Here is a 25210-nt window from a genome sequence, read left to right as displayed (position 1 = left end):
TGCGTCTGTACGTTCGCGAACGTGATTCACGTGATTCACGTCGCGACACAGTCAGTTCCCTGTGTCAGTACGCTCGCGAACGTGATTCACGTCGCGACACAGTCAGTTCCCTGCGTCAGTACGTTCGCAAACGTGATTCACGTGATTCACGTCGCGACACAGTCAGTTCCCTGCGTCAGTACGTTCGTGAACGTGATTCACGTGATTCACGTCGCGACACAGTCAGTTCCCTGCGTCAGTACGTTCGCGAACGTGATTCACGTGATTCATGTCGCGACACAGTCAGTTCTCTGCGTCAGTACGTTCGCGAACGTGATTCACGTGATTCACGTCGCGACAGTCAGTTCCCTGCGTCAGTACGTTCGCGAACGTGAGTCACATGATTCACGTCGCGACACAGTCAGTTCCCTGCGTCAGTACGTTCGCAAACGTGATTCAGGTGATTCACGTCGCGACACAGTCAGTTCCCTGCGTCAGTACGTTCGTGAACGTGATTCACGTGATTCACATCGCGACACAGTCAGTTCCCTGCGTCAGTACGTTCGCGAACGTGATTCACATGATTCACGTCGCGACAGTCAGTTCCCTGCGTCAGTACGTTCGCAAACGTGATTCACGTGATTCACGTCGCGACACAGTCAGATCTCTGCGTCAGTACGTCCGCGAACGTGATTCACGTCGCGACACAGTCAGTTCTCTGCGTCAGTACGTTCGCGAACGTGATTCACGTGATTCACGTCGTGACACAGTCAGTTCCCTGTGTCAGTACGTTCGCGAACGTGATTCATGTGATTCACGTCGCGACACAGTTAGTTCTCTGCGTCAGTACGTTCGCGAACGTGAATCACGTGACTCGCGGCAGTTCCACTCATACCGGCATGGTCGCAGCGGAGCTTAACTGAACTGAGAAAGGAACGAATCAGTTCAGGAAGTGATTCGGTTCAGTACGTTCACTCAAAAGATTTGTTCTTTCGAACCAATCGTTCGCGAACGACACAACACTAATACGATACAATGTTATGCATCACACAGATCTATTCGTTTCATTACAACACTGTCCGAAAAGGAGTAGGAAGAAGCAGAGCTTACTTAATCCTACCCTTTTTCATACCATAACAATTGTATCCATATTTCCAAGGGGACGAGTGGGTGTGCCAGCAACCTGAGGGTTCCTGGCTCAATCTCTACCTTCTACCATCCTAGTCACATCCGTTGTGTCTTTGAGCAAGAAACTTCACCCTTGCTCCTGCTGGGTCCCGGTTAGCGCCTTGCATGGCAGCTCCCGCCATCAGTGTGTGAATGTGTTTGTGAATGGGTGAATGGGGAAATAGTGTCAAAGCGCTTCGTGTTCCTTAAAAAGGTAGAAAAACTCAAGTAGTACAGAATCATCTGCGCATCTCACAATTTATCATTTCCTTGTTCTCTGTCACAGAACAGTAAACAGATAAATAATAAATAAATAATTTACCATAGTAAAGATACACATATTAAATACATAAATAATATTTGTCTGGGGGGGAAGGGTTCATGTGACTTAAAGCAGAGACTAATTGTTTTCAGGTGCATACGCTGCATCAAAACCATGTGATTAAACATATATATACCGAATTTCCTTGAATTGCCACCGGGTATATAGTATGCGCCTGCCTAGAATTACTGCCGGTCCAAACTCGTTTCGCAAAATAATAAGCGCATGCTTAGCATTACCGCCGGCTCAGGATTAACACCGGGTCAAACTCGTTTCCCAAAATTTTATTTTTATTAGCGCATGTCTAGAATTTCCGCCGGGTCAAACTTGTTTCGCAAAGTAATTAGTATTTGCCTACGATTTCCGCCGGGTCAAACTCGTCACGTCACGTGTGACACTTCACCTGTCATCATTTTCAAAATGGAGGAGGCTAATTTCAATAATTTGAAATCGCATAAAAGGAAGAAGATTAAGAGCTATTCAGTAGGATTTAAGGTCCAAGCTATTGAATATGCTAAAAAGAACAGTAAGCAGCTATGTTTTATTAATATACCGTAGCTGCGTGTGTCAAATATGAGTCATTAAATGCCCCCCGCCTCCTGGTGGTAGAGGGCGCTAGTGATCCTTCTTGCGACTACTCGGCTGCAGAAGAAGTGACAACAAACAGCGTGTGTTTATTTTTTCCTCTCGCTTACACTTTTAACATGGAGGATTACATATCTAAAATAAAACAGTTTTCCAAACTGGACTTTCAATCGAAGCAGGAGGTAATAAAAAAAGATCTCCATCGAGACTGGGAGACTTTTAAAAGTGAAGAAAGATAAGGAAGACTTCTATAAACAAGTTATTGATGCTTTTGATCAGAAGAAGCTGCGCATAGACCATAATAATGTTTTTTTTTTTATTAAATGTGCTTTTCATGATGGTATCCTTACATCACACTCAAATTTTTAAGCGCAGGCCTAAATTTACCGCATGCCTTTGGTAAGTGCCGTAGTGAGAATAGGTTTTAAATTAATTAGCGCCCCGGCGGCAATTCAAGGAAATACGGTAATCCTACAATGTGATGTTTACATATTAAATCATTCTCATTATGAAATAATTACACGGTACTCTTAAATATCAGTAATATGTGATTCAATGAATATGTATAAATAAATGTAATTTGAACAATTAAGAGAACCCAATCAAAAAATGTTTGTAATTGTTCTGCTTAGTGCTTACTAAATTGACAAACTTTTCTTGATTGATTGATACTTTTATGAGTAGATAGCTCAGCACAGTACATGTTACTACTCAGTGGCCTGGTGCAGTGGTTCTCAAATGGGGGTACGCGTACCCCTGGGGGTACTTGAAGGTATGCCAAGGGGTACAAAATATGAATGTAAGTTCATAAACTGTGAAAAGAAATACAACGATGCAATATTCAGTGTTGACAGCTACATTTTTTGTGGACATGTTCCATAAGTAATTGATGTTAAAGATTTTTTGTGAAAAAATGTTTAGAATTAAGTTCATGAATCCAGATGGATCTCCTTTGCAATCCCCAAAGAGGGCACTTTAAGTTGATGATTACTTCTATGTGTAGAAATCTTGATTTATAATTGAATCACTTGTTTATTTTTCAACAAGTTTTTAGTTATTTTTATATCTTTTTTTCCCAAATAGTTCAAATTAGACCACTACAAATGAGCAATATTTTGCACTGTTATACAATTTAATGAATCAGAAACTGATGACATAGTGCTGTATTAGGGGGTACTTGAATTAAAAAAATTTAAACAGGGGTACATCACTGAAAAAAGATTGAGAACCACTGTTCTAGTGGTTAGAGTGTCCGCCCTGAGATCGGTAGGTCGTGAGTTCAAATCCCGGCCGAGTCATACCAAAGACTATACAAATGGGACCCATTACCTCCCTGCTTGGCACTCAGCATCAAGGGTTGGAACTGGGGATTAAATCACCATAAATTATTCCTGGGCGCGGCACTGCTGCTTCCCACTTCTTCCCTCACCTCCCAGGGGGTTATCAAGGGTGATAGGTCAGATGCAGAAAATAATTTCGCCACACCTAGTGTGTGTGTGACAATCATTGGTACTTTAACTTTATGTTCTGTACAATTGACCGCTAAATGGTAACAACAGAATAAGTTTTTCTACTTGTTTGAGTCGGGGTCCACGTTAACTATTTAGATACACGTTTAATCACTTTTAATTTGATTTTAATAATTGATTATTAAAATATAATTGATATATTATTTTTATTTTGGAATGTATTTAGTTCACTTCCGTTTTCAGCGCGCTTTACTTCTGTTTGTAACCATTGTGGGCGGTGCCTTACAATGTCTCAGCTGGCGCCACTTGGACAAACCAGGATGAGGAAAAAAACAAAATGGCGTTTGACGGAGAAGGCGTTATTATTGTCATAATAAAGCTTTTTTTATCAGTGCATATATTTACTCGCATATGTCGTTTAATTGAGTAAACGTCGTTAATACGTGTTTGTATCCAGATACATTAGTCTGAGCGTACTTTGACGCGTCTCGCGTAAACTTTGCTTGCTGGTTAGCTTAGCTTGTTAGCTGCTAAGAAAGAGAGGCGGAAGTTATCAACACATCGCTAAGCAGAGATCAAGTGTGAGTGTAAAGTGTTGTGATTGTGTGAAAATGTGCGAAAGAACGATGGCAGAGTACGAGGAGGAACTTTGTCAAGCAAAAGAGGAGAAGGAGCGACAACATCAACTACTGTACGCTGTTTTCAAGAAAGATCAAGTTGTGGTACACAGAACAGGTTTGTTTACTTCTTACTCTCACATGTTTACTAACTTTATATTTGATTATTAACACTATACATAAATGTGTCGTCTATAGGAAAGTAAATTATCTTGTGAAGACGATGCACTGCTTTGTTTTTATATTGTTCAGACACACAATATTTATGAGGTTGATGTTCCTCCTAGCTTGTAAAAATGTGTATCAACATGTTTACACAAAAGGCACACAGTCACCAAATATATTTGACATTGTAATCAATATAATTCGTTGTTTCATGGCTAATTTCACTTCCTGATTCTGACTTACAAGCATTAATAAGTGTAAATTGTCAATCATCTTTCAGTGAGCAAAGTAGTCAACAGTTGATTTATAAAAAGAACATAAAAGTCACCGACTTTTATGTTTTGAAATGGTCTCCAAGTGAATGTGAGAGCTGTGCTCTAAAGAGGAATTGTTAATGAACATACTCTATGAAAACACCACTTCGTAAAACATGTTTTGTAAAAGTTGTTTTTGACTCAGTCAACCAAATGACCACAAAGAAAAATGTCTTATATGGTGATAAAAAACATAGTATGAGTGTTGTAGTTATATATATATATATATATATATATATATATATATATATATATATATATATATATATATATATATATATATATATATGTTTTTTATTTTCTTTGATATTTAAAGTAATCATTAGGAGTGTGTAATTACAAGGTTATAGTTAAAGTTAGGGCTAACGTTTAAGTGTAATAAGTCAACATGTATACATAAAAAATGTGTACTCGCTTTAAACTAGGTGTTTTTAAAGTTTTGATATTAGTTTTAGTAATGTTTCATAAATCCGACCTCATCTCTATGAAAACTTAGCAAATAGGCCCACAACACCATAATCACATTACCACTTTAAAGGCCTACTGAAATGAGATTTTCTTATTTAAACGGGGATAGCAGGTCCATTCTATGTGTCATACTTGGTCATTTCGCGATATTGCCATATTTTTGCTGAAAGAATTTAGTAGAGAACATCGATGATAAAGTTTGCAACTTTTGGTGCTGATAAAAAAGCCTTGCCTGTACCAGAAGTAGCAGACGTTATGCGCGTGACGTCACGGGTTGTGGAGCTCCTCACATCTGAACATTGTTTACAATCATGGCCACCAGCAGCGAGAGCGATTCGGACCGAGAAAGCAACGATTTCCCCTTTAATTAGAGCGAGGATGAAAGATTCGTGGATGAGGAAAGTGAGAGTGAAGGACTAGAAAAAAAAGAGAAAAAAAAGGACAAGAGTGCAGCGAAGGAGCGATTCAGATAGTGAAGATGCTGTGAGAGGCGCCGTAGCAGCCGTGGGGGTGGCAGGACCACTCGGCCAGGCCCAACCGCAACGAGGGATAGAGCCATACCGCTTTGAACCCGACGGTGACGGTCAGGAGGACGCATATTGATGCTGGAATAGCACACAACATATATCGCCTTCAGAATACAGAATGGTAAAATGTTTTTTTATTAAAGGAGAACATTATCACCAAACCTAGGCAAGCGTCAATATATACCTTTATGTTGCAGAAAAAAGACCATGTATTTTTTTAACCGATTTCCGAACTCTAAAAGGGTGAATTTTGGCAAATTAAACGCCTTTCTGTTTATCGGTCTTTTAGCGATGACGTTAGAACGTGATTTCACCGAGGTAACACACCCGCCATTTTCATTTTCACATTAGAAAAACCGGGTCTCAGCTCTGTTATTTTCCGTTTTTTCGACTATTTTTTGGAACCTTGGAGACATCATGCCTCGTCGGTGTGTTGTCGGAGGGTGTAACAACATTAACAGGGAGGGATTCAAGTTGCACCACTGACAAGAAATCTGCCGCCAGACCCCCATTGAATGTGCCAGAGTGTCTGCACATTTTACCGGCGATGCTAAGACAGACATGGCACAGAGATGTATGGGTAACCTGCAGATGCATTTGCAACGATTAAGTCAACGGAATCACAAAGGTGAGTTTTGTTGATGTAATTGACTTATGTGCTAATCAGACATATTTGGTCACGGCATGACTGCCAGCTAATCGATGCTAACATGCTATGCTAATCGATGCTAACATGCTATTTATGCTAGCTGTATGTACATTTGAAACTAGATACCCACATTTAATGCGAAACAAACACTTACCAATCGACGGATTTAAGTTGCTCAAGTGTCACAAGATGCGAAAGTCCTGATCGTTTGGTCCGCACATTTTACCGACGATGCTAATAAGGCAGCCATGCTATGGGTCACTTCATTAGGTACACCCATGCTATGGCCGAATAGCATCAATGGCTATTCGCTCAATAGCTTCAATTTCTTCTTCAATTTCATTTTCGCTATCTGCCTCCATACTCCGACCATCTGTTTCAATACATGCGTAATCTGTTGAATCGCTTAAGCCGCTGAAATCCAAGTCTGAATCCGAGCTAATGTCGCTATATCTTGCTGTGGTAACCGCCATGTTGTTTGTATTGGCAGCCCTGTATGACGTCACAGGGAAATGGACAGTCACATCGCAAATAGGGATATTCCGGGAGGTGTAAAATTTTGAAAAAAACTTCGAAAAATAAAACAAGCCACTGGGAACTCGTTTTTATTGTTTTTAAGCCTTTTGAAATTGTGATAATGTTCCCCTTTAATACACTGTACTTTGTGTGTGTGGTCCAATTCAACCTCTGTTCCATAGTAAAGCTTCACCGTCATCTTTCGGGAATGTAAACAATGAAACACCGGCTGTGTTTGTGTTGCTAAAGGCGGCCGCAATACACCGCTTCCCACCTACAGCTTTCCTCTTTGACGTCTCCATTAATCATTGAACAAATTGCAAAAGATTCAGCAACACAGATCTCCATAATACTGTGGAATTATGCAATGAAAAGAGACGACTTATAGCTGTGAACGGTGCTGGAACAAAATGTCCTCTACAATGCGTGACGTCACGCGCACGCGTCATCGTACCGCAACGTTTCAGCATGATACTTCAGCGCAAAATATAAAATGGCAATTTAGTCAACTAAAACGGCCATATTGGCATGTGTTGCAATGTTAATATTTCATCATTTATATATAAGCTATCAGACTGCGTGGTCCGTAGTAGTGGGTTTCAATAGGCCTTTGAAAGCATTTTTTATGGTTGGGATAAAATAAACTTTTCATGTTTTTTATTGGTTATTTAGCTACATCATTCTAACATATCACACACAAGAACACAGATAACCTCACTCTGTTACAAGTGCCAGTCAAAAACTATTTATGTTGTCTTTTAACCAACAGACGTCCAGGAGCATCCCCACATTAAAGAGAAAGATCCACATCCCCATTGTGTAAAAAAGGAGGAGGAGGAGCCAGAGCCATCACACATTAAAAAGGAAGAGGAGGAAGTGTGGATCAGTTGGGAGGGAGAGTGTCTTCTAAGGCAGGAGGAGGCTGATCTCACCAACTTTCCATTGACTGTTGTCTCTGTGAAGACTGAAGAGCATGAAGACAAACCACCTAAGTCCTCACAGCTTCACCACAGTCCAAGTAAGCACAACATTCACAATTAATCTATACAATCTTTGTAAGTTATTTTTTATCTAAGGTCCAACATTCTCTCTCAGGGTGGAGATATACTTGCTTTTAAACACGGCCATTAAAAAAAAAATGTTGTATTAATCATTAACATTGTAATTGCTGGGTTGTAACCGTGTGACCTAGAGGCCGTCCTACTTACCTCACTGGTCAAATGAAAGTGTCAGGCTTAGACTTGGATTTGGTTGACTCCTTCTACGCAGAGGGATTACAGGACGAGCCAGGCGAGAATTCAGGTACATAATGTCTTAATTATACTTAAAATACAAAAAGGCAAAACAAAAGGCACGCTCGATGGCGGATAATAATCTATGCTAAAACTTAGAACAAAAACAGCACAATGACAATACAATCTACAAAACAAACAAATGACAATACAATCTACAAAACAAACAAAAGAAACTATCAAAAACATAATTACAAACAAAAACTTACTATGACAAAAACGGGAGGCATAAACAGCAAGGTGCGTGGCAGGGGATCAATGGCATGGAGCAATGAGCAGCAAAGGTCGTAGAATGCAATGAAAGTTAATGTTCCCAGACTGATGGATTGAAAGAAAATGACTTAAGTAGTGGCTGTGATAATTAGGAAGAGGTGCGGGACTGAGGGCAGAGGCGTGACTAGGAGGGCAAGGTGAAAATCAATGAGTTGTCATGGTAACAAAAACAAACCAGGAAGTGAAGAAACGGAACAAGAGTCCAGAAAACAAAACAAAACATGATCAAACATAAAACCAGATTTACAGGCATGACAGAAAGCAAACAGTCAATATGGCTCCTATTTATTTACCTAAAGCAGCGTACATGTCAGCATATTTTAAAGGTCTCGTGGTAAAAATAAAAGTCAGATATAATAATAAAAATCTATCTAAATATGTAAAAACCATTTGGTTGACCACACTTCCTTCTACACCAGGGGTGCCCATTACGTCGATCGCGAGCTACCAGTCGATGGAGGAGGGTGTGTCAGTCGATCGCCAGCCAGGCAACTCCAACCATATGTTTCAATACATGCGTAATCTGTTCAATCGCTTAAGTCGCTGAAATCCGAGTTTGAGTCCGAGTTAATGTCGCTATATCTTGCTGTGGTATTCCCATTGTTTGTTTACATTGGCAGCACTGTGTGACGTCACAGGGAAATGGCCAGTGTCTTCGCAGAGAGCGAAAATAAGGCACTTTAAAGCTTTATTTATGGATATTCTGAGACCGGTAAAATTTTGAAAAAAACTTAAAAAAATACAAAAAGCCACCGGAAACTGATTTTTATTGTTTTAAACCCTTTTGAAATTGTGATAATGTACCCCTTTAAAGGGGAACATTATCACCAGACCTATGTAAGCGTCAATATATACCTTGTTGGTGCAGAAAAAATACCATTTATTTTTTTTAACCGATTTCCGAACTCTAAATGGGTGAATTTTGGCGAATTAAACGCCTTTCTGTTTTTTGCTCTGTAGCGATGACGTCACCGTGGTAATACAGCCGCCATTTTCATTTTCAACACATTGCAAACACCGGGTCTCAGCTCTGTTATTTTCCGTTTTTTCGACTATTTTTTGGAACCTCGGAGACATCATGCCTCGTCGGTGTGTTGTCGGAGGGTGTAACAACACTAACAGGGAGGGATTCAAGTTGCACCACTGGCCCGAAGATGCGAAAGTGTCTGCCGCCAGATCCCCATTGAATGTGCTGGAGTGTGTCCACATTTTACCGGCCGTGCTAAGGCAGACATGGCACAGAGATGTATGGATAACCTGCAGATGCATTTGCAACGATAAAGTCAACTAAATCACAAAGGTGAGTTTTGTTGATGTTGTTGACTTATGTGCTAATCAGACGTATTTGGTTGCGGCGTTACTGCCAGCTAATCGATGCTAACATGCTACGCTAATCAATGCTAACATGCTATTTACCTTCGGTGCTAAAGCAGACATGGCACAGAGATGTATGGATAACCTGCAGATGCATTTGCAACTATATTACGTTTCCACATTTAATGCGAAAAAAACACTTACCAATCGAAGGATTTAAGTTGCTCCAGTGTCACAAAATGCGAAAGTCCTGATCGTTTGGTCCGCACATTTTTTACCGGCGATGCTAACGCAGCTATTCAGCCATGCTATGGCTATGAATAGCGTCTAGTTATTCGCTCAATATCTTTAGTTTCTTCTTCAATACTTTCATACTCCAACCATCCGTTTCAATACACGCGTAATCTGTTGAATCGCTTAAGCCGCTGAAATCCGAGTCTGAATCCGAGCTAATGTCGCTATATCTTGCTGTGGTATTCGCCATTGTTTGTTTGTATTGGCAGCACTGTATGGCGTCACAGGAAAATGAACAGTGTCTTCGCAGAGAGCGAAAAAAGGCACTTTAAAGCTTTTTTTTAGGGATATTCCGGGACCGGTAAAATTTTGAAAAAAACTTCAAAAAATACAACAAGCCACTGGGAACTGATTTTTATTGTTTTTAACCCTTTTGAAATTGTGATAATTTTCCCCTTTAAAAATTAGCAATCATCAAATTTCACCAAGACGTCACTTTCGGCACTTGATTGACATTCACGGCACCCGAGGGTCTTGTGAGATGACGCTGGCTGCGGTGAGATCATTATTAAGAAAAAATAACAGAGAGGAGTGTAAAATTATGGTCTCTTTCGCACACTGACTACATATTTTTTTGTTTAGACCAAACTGGGCAGGGATTTATTGTTCAACTTCGGCAGACACGTTCACAACAGTACATCACAAGCTCTACTTCATTTTCCGGTGCACCACTGAATAATGTCCCCGTTGCAACACAAACAATAGTTCCTAGGGAACGCATATCTTAACAGTCGCTCCTTTTGTTTCAAGGAGGGCGAGAAACACTTTATTTCAACAGACTCTCACGCACTACCTGCCGTCAAAACTCTAAAGACAGTTCCTGTCCTCACAATAAAAGCCCTGCTTCATCCTGCCTGAAATCAATATGCCGCCGTATGTTTAAAATGATTAATACACATACATATTACATGTTATTGTTAATGTTACTACATTAGATATATACTTATAGAGTGTATATAAAACCTTGATGGAGGTTTTTTTAGAGCGATTTACAGGCTGAATAGTGCAAATTTCATTAACTCCATTGTTAGCTGACTTTTGCTAGCATTTATTTACAAGTTAGAATGCATGAAAAAAAGAAAATTATAGGCAAAATTCCAAAAAAGTGCAGTTCCCCAAGTGACCCAATAAATTTGGGGTGGACCCATCCAACTTTTGAATACCTTGCCAAAGGTAAAGACAGCCGGAGGTCAACTTCTGCGCTCTGCAATACTTTGAGGTGTACCGGGTGCTGCTTGTTCCCCACATGTGTGAACAGGCTCAGTATTTGGACTCTGCAGCTCTACCGCTGCAATGTCAGTCTGCACCACTCCGAAGCATAGTTCAGTCCCCACGCCAAAACAAAATCCACGCAGCGGACATTAATCCATGAAAACAAGGAAAAGCTGCCAAATGGTCTTGCCAACATGGTTCAGTTTCTTGTTTTGTCTCTACAAACTGGACGAGCGAGCTTTAGCCTTGGCTCTAAAGCAGACACATCTGTTGCTCTCAACTCAAACCTGACTGGTGCATCACTCAAAGACGTTCGTGTGCAACATAAACAAGGACTTCCTAGTTCCTATCGTTACAAGACGGCAAAGTGTCCTAAAGAAATGTGTTTGTATGGAAGAATATGGAAAATATTAAAATAAATTAAATAATAAACAGACTTTTATAGTCTATATGAATTTATACAGACATTGACCAAGTGCTCACTGCAGACTCCATCGTGGTGTTGACTCGGCTTCACACAACGAGAGCGACACTTATGACTGCGTTTTTCTGTTTAACAACATTTTTCTATTCATGACGGACTATGTTAGGATCTATGAAATAATGTTTGCCAACATATTTTTTGGAAACATTTTCACAGGTGAGAACAATGCATGTACGCCACATTTTCACTCTGATTGTTAGTAATACTCTTTGTTTACCCTCCTGTGCAACCCAACAAAATATGACATGAAGTGTCCTCTTAGCTAAGCTTTGAAAGACATCCCTCAACACACCTTAGGTGTGTCTTTTATTTCCGAATGTAATTGTTGTAATTGGTGTCCACAATAAAGTCATTTGCCAGTTGATGTGAATTGAATCTTCATGGTTTAGCAGTGTGATTGTGAAAGTATAATGATGTAGGAACTTGGTCTGAAATGACATTGATACATTAGAAAGTAGTCTGTTGTCTGAAATAAATGAATATTTATTTATTATTTGACAATTTATGCTGTAAATGTGCAGAAAAGGGGAATTGATGTTTTTAGGGAATTAGACCCTTCCTTGTCGGATCAGTTCAGCTCCCTTGCAACTGAAGCAAACAACATAGCTGAGTTGAAACAACAAACTCCCTGATAATATTCAACATTTGTAATAGAAGTGTAAAATCTGGGGACGACATGCTCATCGTCCCAGTTTGGTGCATATAGATGCCATAGCTAAAGCAACACGAGTTTTGCACAGCTTCCCTCACATCATGACAGACCGACCAGATGAGTCAAGTAGGACATGTTGCGCTGATACTTGTGGAAACATTGCAGCAGAATGCCTGAGGCAAGCATCTTGCCTGCAGAACATTAAAAGTTGCTTTCCCACCAAAAAGGGAAACTGCTGTTCAGCATGAGAACAAATAAACAACTTCTTACATTTGGTGTTCTGAAACCACAAGAGCCAAGCCATATAATTTACTAAAATAGATCTATTTATTGTTTTTAAACATCACCTTGTTAATACAAACTTGTTAAACCAATGATCATATTTCATAATTATTCTTATTGGTCCTGTAGACGTCCAGCAGCTGGTTGGTCCACAAGAAGAACATCCCCTCCAGTCTCTGCGGGGTAGCTTCACTTTGAAACAGGAGGACACAAAACCCCCCCACTTTAAATATGAAGAGGAGGAACTTGGGGTCAGTCACGAGGGAGAATGTCTTTTAGGGCAGCAGGAGGCTGATCTCACCAAGTTTCCACTGACTGTTTTTTCTGTGAAGACTGAAGACCTAGAAGACAAACAACCTGAGTTCTCACAGTTTCATCACAGTAGTAGTAAGCAGATCATAGAGGTGGAACCTTCAAGCAGCAGTTCAACTCAACACATGACAACAGAAGCTGATGGAGACCACGGTGGAGGATCACAAGCAGACAACCTTTTAGCTCCACTATCAGATAGTGACGACATAACGTCAGACGTTGCTGTAACCATGGAATCACCCATGCGAACACACACAGGAGAAAAACCCTTTGGTTGTTCAGTATGTGCAAAAGGGTTTTTTCAAAGATCTCATTTAACTCGACACATGCGATTACATACAAGAGAAAGACCTTTCAGTTGTTCAGTTTGTGCAAAAGGATTTTTTCAAAGCTCTCATTTGACTCAACACATGCGAACGCACTCAGGAGAAACACCCTTCAAATGCTCCAACTGTGGAAAAGGGTTCTCTCAAAAAAGAGCAATGTTGTCACACATGAAAACACACACAGGAGAAAAACCTTTTAAATGTTCAGTGTGTAGTAAAAGATTCTATGACAAGCGTAATATGCTAATACACATGAGAACACACACAGGGGAAACCCCCTATAGTTGTTCTATTTGTACAAAAGGATTTGTTCGAAACTGTAGTTTGACAAAACACATGAGAATACACACAGGAGAAAAACCATTCAGTTGTTTGGTTTGTGCAAAGGATTTTTTAAGAAGAACTAGTTTGACCCGACATATTAAAATACACACAGGAGAAAAACCTTTTAAGTGTTCAGTGTGTGATGAAAGATTTTCTAACAAAAGTAATATGCAAATACACACGAGAACACACACAGGAGAAAACCCTTTCAAGTGTTCCGTTTGTGGAAAAAGCTTTATTACAAACTCAAATTTAACTCGTCACATGAGAACACACACTGGAGAAAAAACTTATAGTTGTTCAGTGTGTGGTGAGAAATTGTCTTGCAAACTTCATATTCAGGCACACATGAAAACACACACAGGAGAAAAAACCCTCAGTTGTTCAATGTGCGGTAAAAGATTCTCTGACAAATGTGAAGCGCAAAAACACAATAGAACCCACACAGGTGAAAAACATTTCAGTTGTTCAGTGTGTGGGAAAATAATCTCTGACAAGCGTAATATGCTAAGACACATTAGAACACACACTGGAGAAAAATCCTATAGTTGCTCAGTTTGTGCAAAAGGTTTTTATAAAAACTCTGATTTGACCCAACACATGAGAACGCACACAGGAGAAAAACCTTTTAGTTGTTCAGTGTGTGCTAAACGATTCTCTGACAAACGCAATATGCAAAGACACATGCGAACACACACGGGAGAATAACTTTTCCTTTTTTGGAAGTCCTCTTGGCTACACTACTTCTGCAGAGTCATTATGATCTATTGCAGGGTTCCGCTATAGTCTAGACTTTGGTACCCGGGCCATGTCAGTGGCTACTCAGCCAGCCCATCTTATGTTAATAAATGTTATGCATCTATTGCATAGGATTAGATATCAATTATTGAATACTCAAGGTATGGGTTCAGCAGGTTTAGCTTGTAGATGCCAACAACTCACATGAGAGCCCGGAGGTGAAGTTTCTCCTTTTCATCCACTGGCTTCCCCACTCAGCAGCGCAAGAGGTCTTAAAGGCCTACTGAATTGAGATGTTCTTATTTAAACGGGGATAGCAGGCCCATTCTATGTGTCATACTTGATCAGTTCGCGATATCGCCATATTTTTGTTGAAAGGATTTAGTAGAGAACATCAACGAGCGGTATAGCTCGGTTGGTAGAGCGGCCGTGCCAGCAACTTGAGGGTTGCAGGTTCGATCCCCGCTTCTGTCATCCTAGTCACTGCCATTGTGTCCTTGGGCAAGGCACTTTAGCCACCTGCTCCCAGTGCCACCCACACTGGTTTAAATGTAAAAATTTGATATTGGGTTTCACTATGTAAAGCGCTTTGAGTCACTAGAGAAAAAGCGCTATATAAATATAATTCACAATTCACAACGATAAAGTTTGCAACTTTTGGTCGCTAATAAAAAAGCCTTGCCTTTACCGGATGTAGCAGACGATGTGCGCGTGACGTCACTGGTTGTAGGGCTCCTCACATCCTTAATAATCAAAGTCAGCAGCAGGTAGAGCTATTCGGACCGAGAAAGCGACAATTTCCCCATTAATTTGAGCGAGGATGAAGGATTCATGGATGAGGAAATTTAGAGTGAAGGACTAGAGAAAAAAAAGGCAATTGCAGTGAGAGCGATTCAGATGTTAGTAGACACATTTCCTAGGATAATTCTGGAAAATCCCTTAACTGCCTATTGTTTTAGTGAGATTATACAGTACCTAAAGTCGGAGGGGTGTGGCCACGGGTGTATTGACGCCAAAGTCTCTCAGGGAAGTCATGCGCTGCAGCAGGACGAAGCTCCACTGGTGTCTCCGTTAAGACCACACTTTTCTCACCGAAAACTGCCGGTGGACATTTGGTCGGGATCCATGTTCGCTTGACCGCTCTGATCCATAGTAAAGCTTGACATTTGGGAATTTTAAACAAAGAAACACCATGTGTTTGTGTGGCTAAAGGCTAAAAGCTTCCCACCTCCATCTTTCTACTTTGACTTCTCCATTATTATTTGAACAAATTGCAAAAGATTCAGCAACACAGATGTCTAGAATGCTGTTTAATTATGCAATTAAAGGGGAACATTATCACCATTTTAGAAGGGTTAAAACCAACAAAAATCAGTTCCCAGTGGCTTATTTTATTTTTCGAAGTTTTCTCCAAAATTTTACCCATCATGGAATATCCTGAAAAAAGGCTTTAAAGTGCCTGATTTTCGCTATCTGTAAATCCACCGCCCATTTTCCTGTGACGTCACATAGTGACGCCAATACAAACAAACATGGCGGATAGCACAGCAAGATATAGCGACATCAGCTCGGATTCAGACTCGGATTTCAGCCGCTTAAGCGATTCAACAGATGACGCGTGTATTGGAACGGATGTTTGGAGTGTGGAGGCAGATAGCGAAAACGAAATTCAAGAAGAAACTGAAGCTATTGACCTAATAGCTATTGAAGCTATTCGGTGATTGCCTTCTAACCAACGATTGCATCTTTTGACTACTGGAGCAACTTAAATCAGTCGATTGGTAAGTGTTTGTTTGGCATTAAATGTGGGTGGAGGGAAAGGCTGGATGCAAATATAGCTACAAATGTACATACAGCTAGCCTAAATAGAATGTTAGTATAGATTAACAGGCAGTTATGCCGTGACCAAATATGTCTGATTAGCACATAAGTCAATGACATCAACAAAACTCACCTTTGTGATTTTGTTGACTTTATCGTTGGAAATGCATCTGATTTGAGTGTTGCAGGATATCCACACATCTCTGTCGTAGCATCGCCGGTAAAATGTGCAGACCAAACGAGGGACTTTCGCATCTTTTGACACTGGTGCAACTTGAATCCGTCGATTGGTATGTGTTTGGCATTAAATGTGGGTGGAAGGAAAGGCTGGATGAAAATATAGCTACAAATGAGGCATAACGATGCAATATGTACATAAAGCTAGCCTAAATAGCATGTTAGCATCGATTAGCATGCCGTGCCAATTGATGCACATTCCACGTAAATCAACTTGAATCCGTCCCTGATCGTGTTGTTACACCCTCCGACAACACACCGACGAGGCATGATGTCTCCAAGGTACGGAAAAAAGTCGAAAAAACGGAAAATAACAGAGCTAATTTGACTTATGTGTGTAATGTGTTTGAGAAAATGGCGGATTGCTTCCCATTGTGACGTCACGGGTGAAAGGTCATCGCTCCGACAGTGAACAATTGAAATGTGTTTAAATCGCCAAATTCACCCTTTCAGAGTTCGGAAATTGGTTAAAAAAACATATGGTCTTTTTTCTGCACCATCAAGGTATATATTGACACTTACATAGGTCTGGTGATAATGTTCTCCTTTAAAGCAGACTACTTATAGCTTGGATTGGGCTGGAAAATAATGTCCGCTACAACCGGGGACATCAAATGCACGCGTTATCATACGGGTCATCATACCGCGACGTTTTTAACACTTCGCAGGAAATTTAAAATTGCAAGTTAGTAAACTAAAAGGGCCGTACTGGCATGTGTTGCAATGTTAAGATTTCATCATTGATATATAAACTATTAGACTGCGTGGTCGGTAGTAGTGGGTTTCAGTAGGCCTTTAACCTGCTTGCCGGTGGACCCTTCCTCACGCAACCATCTCTTCGAGTAGCCTGTATTTTGAGGTGGCTAAGAATCCTCCACAGTCAACTTCCACGGGACGCACCTTCACTTTTCAGCCTTTTTCCCGTGAATCGGCTGCAAGCTCAGCTTCTTCCGCTTGCAGGCCACACTGCTGCCAGCTTTAGGAAGGTTGGTCCTGCAGGTCACAAAGATGTTTTCAGTGTTACTGGACTTGGACAAAGAGAGGGAGAGGGGCTTCCCACCATATCACTGGTTTAGGTTTGAAATGTTCGACACTATTTCACTTTATTATTGAAGTTTCCAACACACACTTGGCAATTTGCTCAGCATTTGGCTGACTTTTGACATATAATGAAATTACACACCTTCAAGATTATTCGGTAAACTCCGACGTGATTTAATGTGTGGTAAGTAAGAATGGGTGAATAGTGTGGACAACGAATGACTATTAGCCATAATCAGTGTGTGTATTATAATATTCTGCAGTCACAAGGGCTGGGAATGTGGAACTCAACTTGTCTGGAGCCTGCTTGTCTAAAGTTGCACATTCCTGTCATTTTGTTGGACTAAACCCAATGAAGTGCAGGGAGGGAATGTTTCAAACTTTGTATGAACAATTCCAATGTGGCACTTTTTGCTGGTTATTTTACTTCAGTTTTTTTCCTTTTTTAATCATCATTTTGTTTATTTTTTAGTCACTATGTCATAGAGGTGCCCAAAAAAAAGTATTTTCGAATGAATCAAGATACTTATTTGTAACAATTCTTAATCGATTAGAAAAAGAAATAAAAACATATTTTTATTTTGCATTTCTTTTAAATCTGTCCTGTCCAAACACACACTGTTTGACTTATTTGTATTTGACTATTAATTGTTTGTGTAGAATGTTATCAAAACATTTTTTTTAAGTAATATAGACATTTCTCAGAGCCGTTTATTTTATGGAGGAGTGTACAAAACCCGAAACCAGTGAAGTTGGCATCTTTTGTAATTCGTAAATAAAAACAGAATACAGTGATTTGCAAATCCTTTTCAACTTACCAGTATATTCAATTGAATAGACTGCAAGGATGAGATATTTAATGTTCGGACTGAGAAACGTAATTTTGTTTCCCAAATCATTAACTTAGAATTCAATGGCAGCAAAACATTGGAAAAAAGTTGGCACAGGAGCAATTTTACCTCTGTGTTACATGGCCTTTCCTTTTAACAACACTCAGTAAAAGTTTGGGAACTGAGGAGACCAATTTTTGAAACTCTTTTTGAAACCAATTCTTGCTTGATGTTCAACTTAAGTTGTTCAACAGTCGTATTTTAGGCTTCATATTGCGCCACACATTTTCAATGGGAGACAGGTGTGGATGGCATGCAGGCCAGTTTAGTACCCGCACTCTTTTACTATGAAGCTACGCTGTTGTAACACGTGACTTGGCATTGTCTTGCTAAAATAAGCAGGGGCGTCCATGATAACGCTTCTTGGATTTATGTACCTTTCAGCATTAATGGTGCCTTTCCAGATGTATAAGTTACCAATGCCTTGGGCACTGAAACACCCCCATACGATCACAGATGCTGGCTTTGGAACTTTGCGCCTATAACAATCCGGATGTTTTTTTCCCTCTTTGGTCCGGAGGACACAACGTCCACAGTTTCCAAAAAAAATTTGAAATGTGGAATCATCAGACCACAGAACACTTTTACACTTTACATCAGTCCATCTTAGATGAGCTCGGGCCCAGCGAAGCCGGCAGCGTTTCTGGGTGTTGTTGATAAATGGCTTTCGCTTTGGATAGTAAGAGTTTTAACTTGCACTTACAGATGTAGCGACAAACTGTAGTTACCGTAGTTACTGATGGTAGTTTTCTGAAGTTCCTCTGCCCATGTGGTGATATCCTTTACACACTGATGTCGCTTTTTGATGCAATAACGTTGAGTCACTATGTCATTGAAGGTCCATAATATCATCACTTACATGCAGTGATTTCTGCATATTCTCTGAACCTTTTGATGATATTACGGAGCGTGTGTGGTGAAATCCCTGAATTCCTTGCAATATCTCGTTGAGACTGTTCGATAATTTGCTTATAAATTTGTTCACAAAGTGGTGACCCTCGCCCCATCCTTGTTTGTGAATGACTGAGCATTTCATGGAAGCTGCTTTTATACCCAATCGTGGCACCCACCTGTTCCCAATTAGCCTGTTCACCTGTGGGATGTTCCAAATAAGTGTTTGATGAGCATTCTTTAACTTTCTCAATCTTTTTTGCCACTTGTGCCAGCTTTTTTGAAACATGTTGTAGGCATCATATGTATATATATGTATATATATGTATGTATATGTATATATGTATATATATATATATAAGTATATATTTGTACATGTATATATATGTATATTTATGTATATATATGCATATATATATATATATATATATATATATATATATATATATATATATATATATATATATATATATATATTGATAACCTCACTAACAACTTTAACGACGCCCTGCGCGAAACCATTGATAACATAGCACCGCTAAAGTTAAAAAAGGCTCCAAAAAAGCGCACCCCGTGGTTTACAGAAGACACTAGAGCTCAGAAATTATTATGTAGAAAGCTGGAACGCAAATGGCGCACGACTAAACTTGAGGTGCACCATCAAGCATGGAGTGATGGTTTAATAACTTATAAACGCATGCTTACCTTAGCTAAAGCTAAATATTACTCAAATCTCATCCACCGTAATAAAAACGATCCTAAATTTTTGTTTAGTACGGTAGCATCGCTAACCCAACAAGGGACTCCTTCCAGTAGCTCAACCCACTCAGCTGATGACTTTATGCAATTCTTTAGTAAGAAAATTGAAGTCATTAGAAAGGAGATTAAAGACAATGCGTCCCAGCTACAACGGGGTTCTATTAACACTGACACGATTGTATATACGGCGGATACTGCCCTCCAAAATACTTTCTCTCGTTTTGAGGAAATAACATTAGAGGAATTGTTACAACGTGTAAATGGAATAAAACAGACAACATGTTTACTTGACCCTCTTCCTGGGAAACTGATCAAGGAGCTCTTTGTATTATTAGGTCCATCAGTGCTAAATATTATAAACTTATCACTCTCCTCGGGCACTGTTCCCCTAGCATTCAAAAAAGCGGTTATTCATCCTCTTCTTAAAAGACCTAACCTCGATCCTGACCTCATGGTAAACTACCGACCGGTGTCTCACCTTCCCTTTATTTCAAAAATCCTTGAAAAAATTGTTGCGGAGCAGTTAAATGAACACTTAGCGTCTAACAATCTATGTGAAACCTTTCAATCCGGTTTCAGGGCAAATCACTCCACGGAGACAGCCCTCGCAAAAATGACTAATGATCTATTGCTAACGATGGATTCTGATGCGTCATCTATGTTGCTGCTCCTCGATCTTAGCGCTGCTTTCGATACCGTCGATCATAATATTTTATTAGAACGTATCAAAACACGAATTGGTATGTCAGACTTAGCCCTGTCTTGGTTTAACTCTTATCTTACTGATAGGATGCAGTGTGTCTCCCATAACAATGTGACCTCGGACTACGTTAAGGTAACGTGTGGAGTTCCCCAGGGTTCGGTCCTTGGCCCTGCACTCTTCAGCATCTACATGCTGCCGCTAGGTGACATCATACGCAAATACGGTATTAGCTTTCACTGTTATGCTGATGACACCCAACTCTACATGCCCCTAAAGCTGACCAATACGCCGGATTGTAGTCAGCTGGAGGCGTGTCTTAATGAAATTAAACAATGGATGTCCGCTAACTTTTTGCAACTCAACGCCAAAAAAACGGAAATGCTGATTATCGGTCCTGCTAGACACCGAACTCTATTTAATAATACAACTCTAACATTTGACAACCAAACAATTAAACAAGGCGACACGGTAAAGAATCTGGGTGTTATCTTCGACCCAACTCTCTCCTTTGAGGCACACATTAAAAGCGTTACTAAAACGGCCTTCTTTCATCTCCGTAATATCGCTAAAATTCGCTCCATTCTGTCCACTAAAGACGCTGAGATCATTATCCATGCGTTTGTTACGTCTCGCCTCGACTACTGTAACGTATTATTTTCGGGTCTCCCCATGTCTAGCATTAAAAGATTACAGTTGGTACAAAATGCGGCTGCTAGACTTTTGACAAGAACAAGAAAGTTTGATCACATTACGCCTGTACTGGCTCACCTGCACTGGCTTCCTGTGCACTTAAGATGTGACTTTAAGGTTTTACTACTTACGTATAAAATACTACACGGTCTAGCTCCATCTTATCTTGCCGATTGTATTGTACCATATGTCCCGGCAAGAAATCTGCGTTCAAAGGACTCCGGCTTATTAGTGATTCCCAAAGCCCAAAAAAAGTCTGCGGGCTATAGAGCATTTTCCGTTCGGGCTCCAGTACTCTGGAATGCCCTCCCGGTAACAGTTCGCGATGCCACCTCAGTAGAAGCATTTAAGTCTCACCTTAAAACTCATTTGTATACTCTAGCCTTTAAATAGACTCCCTTTTTAGACCAGTTGATCTGCCGTTTCTTTTCTTTTTCTTCTATGTCCCACTCTCCCGTGTGGAGGGGGTCCGGTCCGATCCGGTGGCCATGTACTGCTCGCCTGTGTATCGGCTGGGGACATCTCTGCGCTGCTGGTCCGCCTACGCTTGGGATGGTTTCCTGCTGGCTCCGCTGTGAACGGGACTCTCGCTGCTGTGTCTTGGATCCTCTTTGGACTGGACTCTCGCGACTGTGTTGTATCCATTGTGGATTGAACTTTCACAGTATCATGTTAGACCCGCTCGACATCCATTGCTTTCCTCCTCTCTAAGGTTCTCATAGTCATCATTGTCACCGACGTCCCACTGGGTCATTATTGTCACCAATGTCCCACTGGGTGTGAGTTTTCCTACCGAGGATGTCGTGGTGGTTTGTGCAGCCCTTTGAGACACTAGTGATTTAGGGCTATATAAGTAAACATTGATTGATGATTGATTGATGATATATATATATATATATATATATATATATATATATATATATATATATATATATATATATATATATATATATATATATATGTGTGTGTATGAAGGTCTGTGACATATTTATAAAACAAAACAATATTCATAGTATAACATGGGTGTAATAAAGATAATTATTAAAGCTGAGTATTAAGACTTAACAAATGATTCATAAAGTCACAATTTAAAAGTAGACGATTTTGTATAAAATACAGCTGCTCACATGATGAACAGAGTAAATAATGATATGCTTCCAGAAGTGGCCCAGAAGATGTTTCAGATGTGAACCAGTAAATATGAACTAAGAGGGTTTTATGTGTACTCAAAAGCAAAAGGTATGATGTAAAACAAACATGGATATAATTTAAAGGAGTTAATCAATAAATCATTTACAATTACAAATTAAACTGAACACACCTACATTTAAAATCATACAGGACTATTATGAGTTAATACAGCACTTACTTATAAGCATCTGTACTGCAAATGTAACATATACTGTATGTTTTATACTGTTTTTCAAATGAATTTAATATATCAATAGCAGACAAATAAGTTGATGCATCAGCTTACACACTTACAATATAGTTTTGAACATGAAATATATACGAACAATGTTGTATATTAAAGCATGTTTTTAACTGATTTAAAAACACTAAATAGACACATATAATTATATATGTTAGAAACATGTTAAGATTGTTCAACATACAACAATGATGTCACACATGATGCATATGTCGATGTTATTTGAAAGTCAAAGTTCAAGTTTTGAATTTATGTGCTGCTGCTGTTCTCACCAGCACACTTGTGTTTCTTACACTGGTACTTGTAAGAGAATCTTTCATCACACACACTGCAACTCAAGACTTTCTCGTGAGTGTGTGTTCTCATGTGAACTACAAGTTTTGTTCGGTCAAAAAAGCTTCTGTAGCAGTTTGAACAGGAATATGGTTTTTCACCTGTGTGTGTTCTCATGTGCACTTTCAAATGTTGACTTTGTACATAATCCTTACCTTCTCCAGTGTGGATTCTTGAGTCCACTTTCAAATGTTGCTTCTTAGAGAATCTTTGACTACAAACCGAACACATGAATGGTTTGTCTCCGGTGTGTATTCTCATGTGTACTTTCAAATCAGTTTTTTGTACAAACCCTTTCTTACAGATAGAACATGTAAAAGGTTTTTCTCCAGTGTGTATTCTCATGTGTGTTTTCAAATGTTCCTTCCGAGAGAATCTTTTACTACAAATTGAGCACTTGAATGTTATTTCTCCAGTATGTGTTCTCGTATGACATGCAAATGCTGATCGGTCAGTAAAGCCTCTTTTGCAGCTTGAACAGGAATATGGTTTTTCACCAGTGTGTGTTCTCATGTGTACCTTCAAAACTTGATTTTGGACAAATCCTTTACCACAAACTGAACAAATAAAAGGTTTTTCACCACTGTGTATTCGTTTGTGTCTTATTAAAGTCCCCTTCCAAGAAAATGCTTTACTGCAAACCGAGGACATGAATGGTTTTTCTCCATTGTGACTTCTCATAGGTGTTTGCAAATGGTGCCTTTGACTAAAATATTTACCGCATAGTGAGCATGAAAAAGGTTTTTCTCCGGTGTGTAGTCTCATGTGTCTTTAAGACAACTAGGGCATTTAAAAGTTTTGTCACAGTGAGAACATTTAAATCTTGTGTTGTCAGTATGACATGTCTTATCAGCTTTAGAGTCTTCATCATCAGTGTCAGAAGAGTGTGACGTTGTGTCGTCACTATCTGATAGTGAAGCTAAGAGCTTGTCTGTTTGTGATCCTCCACAGTGGTCTCCATCAGCTTCTGTTGTCCTGTGTTGAGTTGAGCTGCTGCCTAGAGGCTCCACCTTTCTCTTCTCCTCATTTTTACCTTTGACCTCATCGTATTCACTCTTCACAATCACACCAATCACTGGGATGCTCTCCCTCCTGACTGATGCTGTGTTACTTCTCTTCCTCTTTAAGGTAAGTGGGCTGTGGTCCCTCTTTAATGTGAAAGTGGTTGTGGTACGGCTTTCTCTGTGGGAGCTGTGGCTTTTCTCCTTCTTCTTTAATGTGGGGGTGATGTGCGTTGTCCGCTTCTTTAATTTGAAGGGGATGTGGTTCCTCCTCTTCACTTGTAATATGGGGTGGCTGTGGCACCCCCTCTTCAAAGTGGGGGTGTTGTAACTCCTCATTTTTAATGTGAAGTGGATGTGCCACCTCTTCATCTTTCAAACGAGGCAGCTGCGGCCCTTCCTTTTCTTTGATGTGGGGGGGATGTGGGTCATCCTCTTCTCTAAGTTGAGGGGCCTGGGGTTCCTGCTCTCCCCATTTAATGTGGGGGAGCTGTGGCGTATCCTGCTCCATCCTTGAGATTCACTCCTGCTGCTGAGGGAGAAGATGGTCTTCACTGACCTCTGCAGGACACAAAAACCCATGCATGCTTTAGAAAATTCCAGTTTTGTTTAGTCACATGAGACAGTATGTTTACATGCACTAAAGCGCCGTTGAGCCGAAAAATATTTGTTCTCAGCTGCGGTCTGTATGGGTTTCAGCGGTAGTCAGTTTAACATGCATAAACAAAATGAAAGAAAACTGCTCTTACATAGTAACAGCTAACTAATTACGTTATAACACTAAACAACCCATTACGTTACTAATAACAACAAATATAATCTAAAGAAACTCTCAACATTGGTTATCTAGCTGTAAAGGACTGAGGCAACCTTAAGTCCTTTGCTAATTTTTTTAAGATACCGGAATAACAGTATACCGCCTTTCGGACTAAAATATACCGCGGTATCAGTTTTGATTAGCATATCTTCCTTGTAAGAAACATTTAATTTCTCGCCATGCCACCTCACCCCCTGAAACTTAGTAGAAGCACGGCACTAGGGTTGTACGGTATACCGGTATTAGTATAGTACCGGGATACTAATGAATAATTTCAGTACTATACCATCTCTGAAACGTACCGGTACCGCACC

The 25210-nt window shown here is 40.0% G+C and overlaps 1 protein-coding gene across 3 annotated transcripts; it reads left to right on the top strand.

The window, feature by feature from the left end:
• The first annotated feature begins 3831 nt into the window (after positions 1-3831).
• LOC133539905 (gastrula zinc finger protein XlCGF57.1-like) lies at positions 3832-17964 on the top strand. Of its 3 annotated transcripts, XM_061882223.1 has the most exons (4): positions 3832-4257; positions 6118-6241; positions 7548-7796; positions 12711-17964. In XM_061882223.1, exons 2-4 carry the CDS (start codon positions 6175-6177, stop codon positions 14249-14251), a joined length of 1857 nt encoding a protein of 618 aa, XP_061738207.1. In that variant the 5' UTR covers positions 3832-4257; positions 6118-6174; the 3' UTR covers positions 14252-17964. The 3 variants fall into 3 exon arrangements, with proteins under 3 accessions (XP_061738207.1, XP_061738206.1, XP_061738208.1); XM_061882222.1 differs by lacking the exon at positions 6118-6241; XM_061882224.1 differs by lacking the exons at positions 3832-4257; positions 6118-6241 and adding an exon at positions 7971-8080 and having other exon boundaries at positions 7673-7796.
• Positions 17965-25210: the final 7246 nt, after the last annotated feature.

This window comes from Nerophis ophidion, linkage group LG21 (assembly GCF_033978795.1).
Source record: "Nerophis ophidion isolate RoL-2023_Sa linkage group LG21, RoL_Noph_v1.0, whole genome shotgun sequence".
Lineage (NCBI taxonomy): Eukaryota > Metazoa > Chordata > Actinopteri > Syngnathiformes > Syngnathidae > Nerophis > Nerophis ophidion.
The sequence above is the reverse complement of the archived record's forward strand: the minus strand, read 5'-3'. Positions and strand labels throughout refer to the sequence as shown.

Coding starts and splice junctions, on each gene's coding strand:
- LOC133539905 (XM_061882222.1), top strand. CDS start 4,134: ATGTGCGAAAGAACGATGGCAGAGTACGAGGAGGAACTTTGTCAAGCA. Junction 4,258..7,547: donor AGTTGTGGTACACAGAACAG/GTTTGTTTACTT, acceptor TTTAACCAACAG/ACGTCCAGGAGCATCCCCAC. Junction 7,797..12,710: donor ACAGCTTCACCACAGTCCAA/GTAAGCACAACA, acceptor TTGGTCCTGTAG/ACGTCCAGCAGCTGGTTGGT.